This window comes from Pinus tabuliformis, chromosome 3_2 (assembly GCF_031772625.1).
Source record: "Pinus tabuliformis cultivar Carrire ecotype Pingquan chromosome 3_2, CPIR1, whole genome shotgun sequence".
Lineage (NCBI taxonomy): Eukaryota > Viridiplantae > Streptophyta > Pinopsida > Pinales > Pinaceae > Pinus > Pinus tabuliformis.
In genome coordinates, this window is record NC_142302.1 from 804,068,655 (window position 1) to 804,081,574 (window position 12,920).

The following is a 12,920-nucleotide window of genomic DNA, read 5'->3' on the forward strand; positions in this document are numbered from 1 at the left end:
GAAATAGGAGCTTGGTAGGAAACAAAATTGACTAAGTGTTGGCTAGATTTAGCTTGTGAGGCAGGGAGATAGATTATAATTGTGTAGAGATTGTTCAGGCTTGAACAAGCATTGTATTTCTTCTCTATTTTCTGACTAATGTAATACATATAGGAAGGCGTTTTGAGCAGTTTTCTCGATTGATCAACTGTCTTTTATGATGAGTAGAGTAGATTTAAGTCTTTTGTTTTAGCAAATTATATTAACAGTTTGAATCTACAAGGAATTTATACATGGAGAGGGAGTTGTTATGGGATTATTGTAGCATGATAAACTCTTCCTAAGCATGTATAAATGGTAACTATTATGTTGTAGTCACACTCCTATAGTGGTTGTTTGGAGGACCAAATAAGCCTAAAATGGGGCGTTGGAGCAGTTTATGAGGGCAGGGAGTTACCAAACTCAAAGAAGGGAGAAGGCCACAATATTTTGTGGAGGTTTTGAACATAAATGGTGGGTTTTTGTGGACTACAAGGATGCCCTAACCAGTGACCAGACTCCAGCCCATGGAGAACAATTGAAATGGATGTTATTTCTCCATTCTTGCATTGTGTTGGGTCGCGTTTTTGGTCCAGTTTGGATGGTTGATTTGATGAGGTACTAGAACATCCAAAGGGAAAGTTAATCAATAGTAGTGCATGTGTCAAGAGTAGCACTAGGAGGTTGTAGAGCAGAGGTATGTTAGTCCTCTTGAGTTGATGTGACTTGCAGGTGGATGGTGTCCCTGGAGAGGCATATTTGAGGAGTCTGTTAGCAGCCATGTGGAAGGGTCTCCATAGGTGTTGGATGCCCTAAGTAGAGTGAAAAATGCTACAACAAGTATTAGACACTCGTTATCTGTTGGAGGGCTGTGTGAGAGGGGATGAAGTGTGGAGATTGGATTGGGAATTTATGGTATGTTGGAGGGCAGTGTGATAGTGTCCAAGTTGGAACCCGGTGTGCACTATCTTCCTGGAATTAGGTGGTTTCTAGAGTGGTAGTTGTTGATTTCAAGGTTTGATGAGCCATAGGAGCAACTGAGCAGCCTTATAATTGTGTGTGGAGAAGCACTTCTACAGGAGATGATGGGAAATCCTCCTAGTTTGTGTTCATTATGGAAGATGGATATCTTTTAGTGATACGTAGCAACCCTCTGTGCCCTATGTTAGTCTTCATTGGAGAAACACATGAATACTATAGTCAGTTAAGGTCCCTGAGTAGTTGAGGAGAACAAATGGGCAGATTAAGAGTTGTTCACAAACAGAGTTGTGAACAACTCCACATGAGTCTTGATGTGTTGTGCCCTTGATGGACTAAGACACAACTAGTGAGTGGATTTGATAGTTGAGGTTCAGTGACCAGATGGACTTGGATCGTTGATAGAGGCAGTGCTGCAGATTGGGAGCTGAAGGACTGGGCAAGTACATGGTACGGCCAAGAGGAGTTGAGAGAGCATGCGACAAGGAGATGGTCAGAGTATCTTGTTGAGGGTAGATTGGTTGTCAATGGATTTACACCAAGTCCCAATTTTGTATTCTTTTACTAGTGGATATTTGAGGGCCATTATCCCAGGTATGGGATCCCTAGACTATTGTATTATTTAGTTTGATTAATATAATGAAGTTGGGTTGAAAATTGTAAAAAGTTGTATATGTTTTGTGCACTAGTAGATTTACTGGTATTTATATTTTGTTGTGAAAAGTAGTTTCGTTGTGATTCTTGGTTTGGTAGTATCAATGATTTAAGATTATATCCTAGAAACCAAGGTCATGGAAAAACAACACTCTTGCTAAGCTGTTTAGGGCTTTAGGGACTCATATCTCAACCCAAAGCCTCTAGGGACCCAAGTCGTTACATGGCTCTAGAGAACTATCATCTCAACGCACAACCTCCAGGACCCAAGTTGTTTCAAGGCTTCAAAGATTCTATCCCAACACACAACCATAGGGAACCTCAGAAACAACCAGAAAATCAAAATGGGGAACCCACTACATCATGACTATCCAAGAAATGGAAAGGCAAGGCTAAAACCACTCTCAATCTAGGCAAATTTCTATGCCAATGACAACACATAACGAAGGAACCACATGCATGTATTATGCATCCAAAAACTAGTAAAAAAGTCACACATTCAACCTGTTACCTGCAAATCCATGATGTAGTTATTGATCCAATATTCTCTTCTACTGCCCCCCAATTCTTTGCTTGTCCTTTGTTTGTTTTCTCCAAATACAAGTGAATGTTAGAATGCTCCAAGAATTCTCTAAGTGTGCAAGAGTGTATGAGAGAGAGAGAATGAACACGAGTTGAATCCAAACCTATTAAAAAACTAGCAATTGTTTCTTTGATGCCTTTCTATTATTGATGTCTCATTTTTCTTTATTTTTCATGTAACTTCCCTTGCATGCATATTTGTGTCTTTCTACCTTCCTTTTCTCCTCTTTTCCTTTATTGTCATAATTAAATGCCAATTATTGTCTCTTTCCTTTGCCAATGCCTTTTCCAATTTCCATATCCATTAATAAACAAGTGATTCCTACTATAATGTTTGCCCACCATTCAACTTGGAATATGTGTCCCATCACCTTGGTCTTATTTTATTTACAAGGAAAACCAACTAGGGGATGTTACATATCAAGCCTTGAGAGGGATCAAATCTCTCGAGGTACAAACCTCTTCTTTGAGTGCAAGACTTGAGGAAATGTTTGCTTCTCAATGGATTTGATCCCTCGCTATGCTAAATCATTCAGTTTTATCTATGAGGCTCTTGTTTGACATGACAATGTACATCTTGGATCCATTATTGATAAATAGAATGTAGCTATGAGTAATACTAGCCTAGATCCATCTTAACACCAGATTTATCAAACCCCCAAAAGAATTAAATTTTTTGAGGTGCAAACCTCTATTTTAAGTGCAAAACTTGAAGAAATATTTGCCTCTCAAAAGATTTGATCCCTCTCTAAGCTAAACCTATATTTTTATTGTGTTCTAAACCTCCAAAATATATACTTGTGTAACATATTGTCACAAAACTAAACCTATATCTTTTTTCGGTACTGAGTAAAAAACCATATGACTTGAGAAATTTTACAAAAATAACAATTTTATTTAATTATTTTTAAGTAATAAATTTTTTTTTAGAAAAAATAAAACCGATAGACAAAAAAAAACGGAAAATCATACAAATGACATGTTGAATGTCAAATTCAAATTATAATTTGAAAAATTTACGATTCTATAATGTTTAATGTCAAATTAACCCAAAATTAAATGAGAAAATCAGGATCTCAATAGGTTCAACGTGAGATTGATTCAAAAAGTGAAAACAATAGTCTATGCCGTAGGTAAGACTCAAGAACCCGTAAAAACAATAGTCTATGGCCGTATAGAGCACCGAGAGACCATGTCAAAGACAATGAAAATTTATGTGGTTAAGAACAAAAGATGTGCATGTGAATATCAAATCGGAATGGAGTGTACTGACTTGTTCAAATATCAAACAGACTGAGATTAGGTCAAGGGTGGGTAGGAACACTAAAATTACGTTGTGTTTAGATGTTTTTTGGACCACCGCTTATCGACATTTGTCTCTTTAAATCGCATTCTCTTTTAGGATTAGTTCTTACAGTGCAATCGACTTTACCACCAACTCAGGAGCCGCACTGCGAAGAACCCCGCAAGTGAGGCGACTTGTCGATAAATATGCAGCAATTGCATTTCACTCCATTTCTTGGTCATATTGTTTCTATTGATGGCGAACGTTGCCCCTTTTCCGTTTCGGGCTCTTATTGTGTCCATCATGATTGCGGCTCCTCTAGCAAATGACACTAAATATTCAGCACTGGTGGGCGCCGGTTGCAACAACCAGTCGGCTTATAATAATGGTGGAACGTTTGGGGAAAATATGTTTGATGTTCTGACAGTTGATGTTCATGAAAGCTCAATTAAAAACACTAGTCGGGATTGACCTATCTCAAAACCATAGAATCACAAATTTCTATCGTATATATATTTACATCTACTTTTACCTGAAAACAGTTTGAAAAATCATTTTCATTATCAACCAAGTCCCCCATTCTTTAAACAAAGTGACTATCTTATTAAGAGTTGTCTTTAATATTACACAACTTCATATAATTTTTTATCAATCAACTTTAATATTACTCATTGTATTATTTATTCAATTTTACTTTGACTACTTATTATTTTGTTTTTGACCAAATTTTTTTTACCACTTCGTCGAAGTTTAACATTGAAAATTTATTTTTTTATTATTATTTAAATTTATTTATCTATAACTGGTTGAAGTCTTATTATGGGCTCTTTAGTAACTTGCATTTCTATTAGTTTGTTTTTAGTTTTATTTATGTCTATTTAACCTTTTGAATTTATTTTTTTCATTTGTCTATTATTTCCATAAATGATAGTTTTTTCTCCATATTTTTAGATGACAAATTTTATAGAAAAAATTAATAGAAAACTTTTTCTAATAATTTTTTTAGTTTTATTACTTTTTAATTTGCTTTTATTTGTAGTGGTTTTTCTTTGACCAAAAATTTATGTAGCTTATCCATAGTTTAGCATTGGGAAATAATTTTTTGTTTTTTTTTATTATCGTTGAAATTTGTTTATTTGCACTGTGATTGGTTGAGGTGTTATTGTGAGTTGTTTAATAACTTCTATTTTTATTAGTTATTAATTTTTTGTTTCATTTCTTTTTCATATAACTTTTTGATTTTGATTTTTTTCCTTTTTCTATTATTCTGACTTTTATTTTTTTCTCCATATTTTCAATTTAAGATGAATTATTGTTATATTAAAAACATATTTCAATAAATTTAATTATAAAAAATTATATACATTAATAAAAAATAAAACACATAAATATATATAAAAAAATAAAAACACACACATATATATTATAAAGTGCATATAAGCTAATATAAACAATATTATTTAATAGCAATTCTTGATTTTAGGTGATTACATTTAAAAATAGAGTGTTTAATTAGTTGTTTTATTTTTGTTATGAGATTATGTCTATTACTTTTAATTTAATTAAACTATATTTAAGCTAAGAACTAGCTACTATGTAACTCTGGTTAGTTTTTAGAATCTTGTGAGCATTTCTTTCCTAACTTTATTAAGAAAGTTTTATTGATGTATACTTACTAATTTTTAAGATCTTGTCAGCTTTTTTCCAAACTTTGTTGAATTTATTTAATTTAAACATAGTTTTTATAATTTTTGCCTACAAGTATATAAAAATTTAAAAAAATGATCTTGAATTCAAAAGTTCAAGAAATTAATCTTTTTTAATTCAAGAAGTTTTTTTTTTTTTTTTTTTTAATTCCTTTATGTGTGTGTCATTAATGTTTATTATTATCATAGGTCAAAGGATTTGAAACTCCACATGGAATATTATTAGGATCTCACATTGAAGTTCCATATTCATTTTCAAGTTGTTGGAGATTGTTCGACATTTATTGTGTGGTTAGTGTTCAATTTCTCACTTGTTTCAATTGGTTTGTTAAATTTGTTTCATCTTCTTTCCTCTAATCAAATGTGGAGGATTGGTCTCATTTACCATTCAAAAAGTTAATGTGTGAAATTTCTTAAAGCTTTTTAATCTACTGCAATTTTATTCCTCATTTTATTCAAAATGATTGGAAAATTCAATCAATTTAGTACTAAATCACAAATCATAAATAAACTTATAATATATATAAAAAATTGAAAATGGTTAATGATATATATTTTATTTAAACAATTGTTGTTACAGATCATTCATAAATATTAATTAAAATTTATTTACAATTAGATATAAAATTTAATTTAATACTAAATCACAAATTATAAATCATCTCAACTCAATTTTCCTTGCAAAACTGAACAAGAAGTTATTTGAGTGATAGCAACAAAAATTTTGTTTCATATTCTTATACCTTCACTACCACAAACACAATCGCAGTCAACTCTATATCAATCATGTTCAATTCGAGTAAACTTTGTAGGAGACAATTGGTTGTACAAAACAAGTTTGCTGGAATTGATATCTCATTGACTTGAAACTAAGTTTTTCCATATCAATTTGAACTAAACATCGCCAAAAAAATAAAGTTATAAAATTTCATTACTACCAATAAGGTAGGACGCTCACCAAAAAAAAGAAACATGTTAGCACAACATTTTCACTTTCATTTCTATTTTTTTATGAAATTTTTAGTTGAGCATCACACACCATATTAGTAGTTCATACTCCAGTTAACTATATTTGAACTAAATTGTAGGTACTAGCTACTAAGTAGCACTTGTTTTTTCTCTCTTTCAAAAATATGCTAATTTTATACTTTCCCAAAATTCTCTCTTTTCTATTTCTTTTTGAAAATTTTCACATCAAAGCACACTCTAAATAGGGGTCTCTCTTCTCCATTTCTTTTTTTTTTTTTAATTTGTCACCTCTAAATAGATATAAAAAATGAAATTTTGATTAAAATATTACATTTTCCTCTATAAAGATAAATTTAAAGATAAAATTATAATTTTTAACAATAAGACATTACAATTTCAACCATATTAACCCCATATTAACCAAGACAACTTTTTAAAAATAGCAGAGTGACACGTAGAGATAGTGCTAGCACAAATATTTTTTTGTTCCTCAAAAATCAACGGGAAACCAGCATTCCGAAATATGCGTGGGCAGAGGGTTGGCACTTCCAAAGATTTGAAAGCCATAGATCGACAAGTTAGTTAATGTCAAAATTTGATGGTATAATTATTTTATAAAGAAATGGTATAATTTTTTTATAAAGAGATGTTATAAGTAGGACGATAAAAATTGAACATCACAATCAGTAGGAAAGCCTCCACGTTAGACTAGGCAGCGGCTAACCAGCCTGCCATTAATGCCCTGCCATAGTTCTTATTAAATGCGCTGCCATAGTTCTTTCACCTACAGAGGAGGCAGTCTGACTGACAGACTCAAACATGGTGTACGTATTGTTAATCAGCACACGATGGAATAGTTATTAACAATTTAATATATCTATGCAGTTTTTGCGTTTCAATCCATGCATTGTTAATTTGCTCAACTCATGGCAGAAGTTCCGAAATTTTTCACTTATGCTATTTCAGCGGCTGTGATGATTACAGTAGCTATAGCAACTGACAATCCCGAGTATAAACAAGACGATATGATAAGGTGCAACCCAGGTTATGCTGAGGCTAATGGTACAGCGTTTTGGCAAAATCTGGATAGTGTTTTAGAGTCGCTCGCCTCAAATGTTTCCTCGGATGGCTACGATATTTCATTTCAAAACAATGTCGCTGGTGTTGCAGTTTGTCGGAACTATTTAACAACAGACGAGTGCTCAGACTGCGTAAAGGAAGCGGGTAGACGAATAAAAGCATTGTGTCTCAAATACTTGGGTGGTTGGATTCATCTAGATGGTTGTTTCCTCGGCTATGAGAATGACAAATATAAAAGTTTGCAAGCTGAGGTTGTCAGCGCTATTTATTTGTGTTTCTCCACAAATGACAGCGATCCACAGGAATTCTCTCAGAGAGCCACTGCCCTATCAAGGCAACTCATAGAAAACGCTTCTGTAAATAACGGTTATGCGACTGGCTCCATTGATGGTTCCTTATATGGTCTCGCTCAGTGTTGGCCCCCCTTTTATAACAAATATTGCCAACAATGTTTGCTGCAAGCTCAGACTCAGTTACTCACATGTCCTCCAATGCTTGAAGGTCGAGGTCTCGGGACAAGGTGTTTTATGCGCTACTCAACGTATTCGTTTTTCTCCGACATACTAGCTTCCAGTGAGAGTTTTCTACTTCGCTACAACTATTTTCTCTTTAATTACCATTCTTTGGATTTGCTGTTTAATCATCGTATAGCATCCTATAGCATCGTATAGACTGTTTAACCTTCGTTTACTTGTTCATGTTTGTTGCTGGTTTAGTCTCATTTAACTGTTTTGGAGGTTTTTACACTGTTCATAAGAATTTTGTTGAAGTTACAAAGTTGATTTGTAACTTTTGCACAAGAGTCAAGAGGCCCATTGTGTTTGAAGTTACAAAGTTGATTTGTGAATTTTGCACAAGAGTATCTCGAAGGTTTTTCAAGACCCTGAATCTATTTATTTATGTAATTAAAAACCAACTTTAATGAACAGAAATCACAAAAAAATTATTTGAGCTGATTTTTAATCTTATAAAAACTCCAGAATTATTAACTTAGAATAGTTTAGAATAGTTACACAATAGCGTTTAAAATTTTCTTTTAAGCGTAGCATCTATGAATCGCGTACGCGTTCTATGGCATTTGATTATTTTGTTTCCATTTAATCACAGATTCAACCAAATCATCATCGAAAATAGTGCCTATATTGTTAGGAAGTATTGTAGGAACAAGCCTTATAGCAGTGGTGTGTTTGGTTTCCCATCGACGTATTAGACATCGAAAGGGCTATGCTCGGAAAGGTGATTATATATCATTGCAATATAGCTATACTTCCATGCTGCTTTCGGCTCAGTTCTTTTGACATAGCTGTATTTCTGATGAGAAACTTATTGTAATGATTGTCTGCTCAGATGAAAATTTCGGTCCCAGAGGAAATTTTGGGCAAGTTTTTTTCGATTACAAGCTTCTGAGAGATTCGACTGGGAACTTTGATAGGACCAACATGCTTGGCAAAGGAGGCTTCGGTGAAGTTTATAAGGTATAATATCAATCGTGGATTTCACAAGTTTGCCCAACTATATGCGTTGTTTACTGATAACTGTAACGAGCTTGCGGAACAGGGAACAATTCCAGGTGGGAGGGATATTGCTGTGAAAAAACTGAATGGAAGGCATGAGAATACTCAAGCTGAGGAGGACTTTCTAACAGAAGTAAAGCTCCTCACAAACGTCCGTCACCGCAATCTTGTTCGTTTACTCGGATGTTGCGCGCAAGGGCAGGAACGTTTGCTGGTTTACGAATTCATGTCAAATAACAGTCTTCACAACCATTTGTTTGGTAGTTTGTTCTCATCAGAACTATTTTTTGGCCTTTCAAATTGCTTTTCAAAATCACGTGTACTGGTTCATATGACTTGTATTCGATACTTTCGCCAATTTTTTATTTTCAAAATTATGTGAAATGCTTCAATTACATGTATTAAGGGTTTCAAATATTTTGCTGGCAATACACAGGAGAGATAAGAAATCCTTTGAGCTGGGAAAACCGTTTAAACATTATAGTGGGCACAGCTCGAGGCCTTGCATATCTGCATGAGGAATCCAACGTTCGCATTATACACAGAGATATCAAATGTGCAAATATACTTTTAGATGACAGATTTCATCCTAAAATAGCAGATTTTGGATTGGCTAGATTCTTCCCAGAAGACCAAACCCATGTCTCTACTAGAGTCGGAGGAACAATGTAAGTTGTGTCATTCGTTTAATAAGTTTTGTGTGATCCTGGTACGAATTTATGGGCTTTGCTAATATTTTATGAGACAGAGGATACACTGCGCCGGAGTATGCCGTCCATGGTCAATTGACGGAAAAGTCAGACGTTTATAGTTATGGGATCGTGGTTCTTGAGATTGTGAGTGGGAGAAAGTGCATAGATCCAACACTGCCAGCCCCTATGAGCCTTCTTCTACAATGGGTGCGTCTCCGTTCTAAAATTACGTATAGCTTTCGTTTGAAGTTTTAGCAAAAAGTTCATTGATAAGCATAGAATAGAAAGTAAAGTTGATGATGATGCAGGCCTGGAATCAATATAAGCACGATCGAGTTTTGGATATAGTTGATCCAACGTTAGAGGGGCGGTACCCAAAAGAGCAGGTTTTGAGTGTGATCACGGTTGCACTTCTTTGCACTCAAGGTTCTTGGGGGCTGCGACCGGCCATGTCACAGGTTGGGTTGATGTTAACCAACAATTCAGAGATCCCTGCTCCGCCTACACAACCAGCTTTCATAGATGCTGCTGCCGCCAGTTCTGAGAATTCCAACACCGCTGCCAAACCTAGAGGATCAGCTGCTGCTCCATCTCAGGGATCTCATGGACCCATCAGCGTTTCTTTAGTTCCTAGGTAGTAGTCCAACCAACCCGAAAAATATCCCTTAAAAGCCCAGCATTAAATTGTAGTGAATTATATTGTATATTTGATCAGAGCGCGTACAACTTTTTTAACATTTATGACATTGTTATATGATGAATAAACTTCTTATTATATAGTAACCTATTTTCAAAATATGGTTAATTTTAAAATTTTATATATATATTAGGGTTAGGCAGTAGTTTGTATTAACTGGTCTCTCTTTTACTTAGATTTAAAGAAATCGTTTTGGTACTTACACTAAAAGGATAATACTTACATTTAAAGCAATCATTTTTTCACTTAAAGTAAAAAGATAATTAATCAAAATGCATTGCAAGTAGTTATATGGCATGTAGTGAATTATATTGTATAGAGTAAGTAAGGCCATTTGCATAACTCTATAATATAAACGATCATAGCCCGTACAACTTTTTAAACATGTATGATATTGTTATATGATGAATAAACTTTTTATTACATAGTAATCTATTTTCGAAATATGGTTAATTTTTAAATTTTATATCTATTAGGGTTACGCAGTGGTTTGTATTAACTGGTCTCTCTTTTACTTACATATAAAGAAATAGTTTTGGTACTCAAACTAAAAGGATAATAGTTACTTTTAAAGCAATCATTTTTTCACTTAAATGAAAAAGATAATTAATCAAAATGTATGGCAAGTAGCTAAATGTCACATTTTATTATTGAAAATATTAATTAGTGATCTTGATCATGTTTTGAACCTATTATCTCTTAGGAGGAAACACATGCCCTTAACCATTAGGCCCACTCAAGCTCTGTAAATATGTCACATATTATATTTAAAAGTTACGATAAACCTCACGATGCCTAACCACATGCTCTGCGCAGAATTAAATATATATACCTATAATGTTTAAACTAATTTTTAATAAGCTTGACCCCACCAACCACACACTTGCCTCATCAACGGTGGATATTAGTAGATCGGACACTCAACATGTTGTTGGATCTCGAACTTACATAGGGGTTAGTGCAAATATGCACCCCAACAAATCTAATGGCTCATATCAACCCCATTCAAACGTTGACATTGTCATCAAATATCAACTTGTTGGCCCATTAACGGGCTCCTCATGATGTGATGGACCAGGTTTCACCTCCTTGACACAGTTATGGTCTAGTGTTGATGCCATAGCCTCCATGGCTTGTGGCCCACCTCCATGCCACAGTTGATTTTTCCCTACATTACTCAGCCACATGACAGGCCCAACATGCCTTTCACCATGACCTTGGCGATACTTCATTGGCCCTTCATGCCTCTGCTCGCTATCGCAACCTCATTATGTTATTTCCACATTTGACAGTACCCAAACCACCTCACAACTTAGCCAAGGCTTTCGTTTCCATGCCTGACACCTTCTCCAATCACCAACACCGACCATGGTTTGCAGGGGAGTAACACAAATAGTGAGGGGAGGGGAGGGTTACACAAATCTTGATGGGACTCCGACTTATTCCAACCTTATAAATCATAGGAAAAACACTACTTCATGAAATTTCTTATATGTTCCTTAAAATCTGATCTTTACTATTTAACCTGCCTTAAAATTCTTATCCTTTTGATATATATAGATAGATATGGTTCAAATGCATATATATCTCATAAGCATATATATACTAGCATTTGCACCGAGAGGCGCAAAGCAATGCCGATAGGCCATGCAAACCCTAAGTCCATGCCTGTTTGAGTGAAACAAAGATTATTAGAAAGTGCCAAGTGGAAGAGGAGGAGTGGTATCGAAGGTATGGATATCAAAACTTTTAAAATGAGATCAGATGAAATACTTGCAACATTCAGTGTCTGAATATTGGCTTTCACGTATAAAGAAGATTTGTCTTTCCATAAAGCGGTTGCAGATTATTGATTAGAGAGTTTTGCAAAAATTCGATACATATAACATTTACCCTTTATAATAATCAACATATTATATAACCAAAGTCTGAAAATTTTAAAGTGGTTGTAGTTTATCACAAGTACAAGATCTTCCAGAATCGGCCCCTCGATTATCCCTGTAATCAAAATAAAACATAGCAGTGAGTGTTTTATTATAAAGCACGCAAATTTTAAAAAATCATAGAGAAAACCGTATTAACAGCCCTGAACCGTAAGGTAATATTAGTACATACATTATAACAACGATAAAGCCATATTGTGACAAGTGGCAAGTGCAGATAGGTATCGTAGGTTTAAACATGGCAGACTTCACAAATTTGTGATATTGTAAAGTTCAGACACAACAGACGTGAAACCACATTAAAACATTATAAAAATTTAATATCATCGAGAACGACGATTATCAGAAGTGACACTAAATGGAAGTTGAGATAGGGGCAGATGCAATGTCATGATTTATTCGTTTTAAGAATGAAATCGAGTCTGGCACCAAATCAACGATCGACGATTTTAAGTTCTAACACAAAAGAAAAGCGCCTATATGAGAACGGACACGATATTTCAATTAGTCAAAATTTAAATTAAATCGGGTCCATGTATCTGAGATTTGATCAAATCAGAGGTTTTTGTGATATCGCATATGGGCGATTAGAGGAAATTGGAGATCGGAGGTGATACTATATCGGCAACCAAAGGTTTTGGGATATCGCATATTGGATGTTGGGAGTGGTATGCCTTTGAAGAGTTTTGATTCAGCAAGACACAATATATTTATAGAGTGCAGTTGATTATCAAATCGGGTCTCGGGGTCCAGTGACTAAATCACAAAAGTACTGATGGGGCACTTTCGAGGTAAGAGGAAT

At 34.5% G+C, this 12,920-nt stretch overlaps 1 protein-coding gene across 1 annotated transcript; it reads left to right on the forward strand.

The window, feature by feature from the left end:
* The first annotated feature begins 7,118 nt into the window (after positions 1-7,118).
* Positions 7,119-10,116, forward strand: LOC149183035 (cysteine-rich receptor-like protein kinase 44). Its single transcript, XM_089414790.1, has 7 exons — positions 7,119-7,686; positions 8,380-8,508; positions 8,620-8,747; positions 8,830-9,046; positions 9,223-9,454; positions 9,535-9,685; positions 9,787-10,116. Exons 1-7 carry the CDS (start codon positions 7,119-7,121, stop codon positions 10,114-10,116), a joined length of 1,755 nt encoding a protein of 584 aa, XP_089270916.1.
* Positions 10,117-12,920: the final 2,804 nt, after the last annotated feature.

Bases quoted from the DNA above. Each gene is read 5' to 3' on its own strand.
- LOC149183035 (XM_089414790.1), top strand. From the start codon at position 7,119: ATGGCAGAAGTTCCGAAATTTTTCACTTATGCTATTTCAGCGGCTGTG. The intron at 7,687-8,379 runs GTTGGCCCCCCT...ATTTAATCACAG, and splicing joins CTTATATGGTCTCGCTCAGT to ATTCAACCAAATCATCATCG. The intron at 9,047-9,222 runs GTAGTTTGTTCT...GGCAATACACAG, and splicing joins TCTTCACAACCATTTGTTTG to GAGAGATAAGAAATCCTTTG.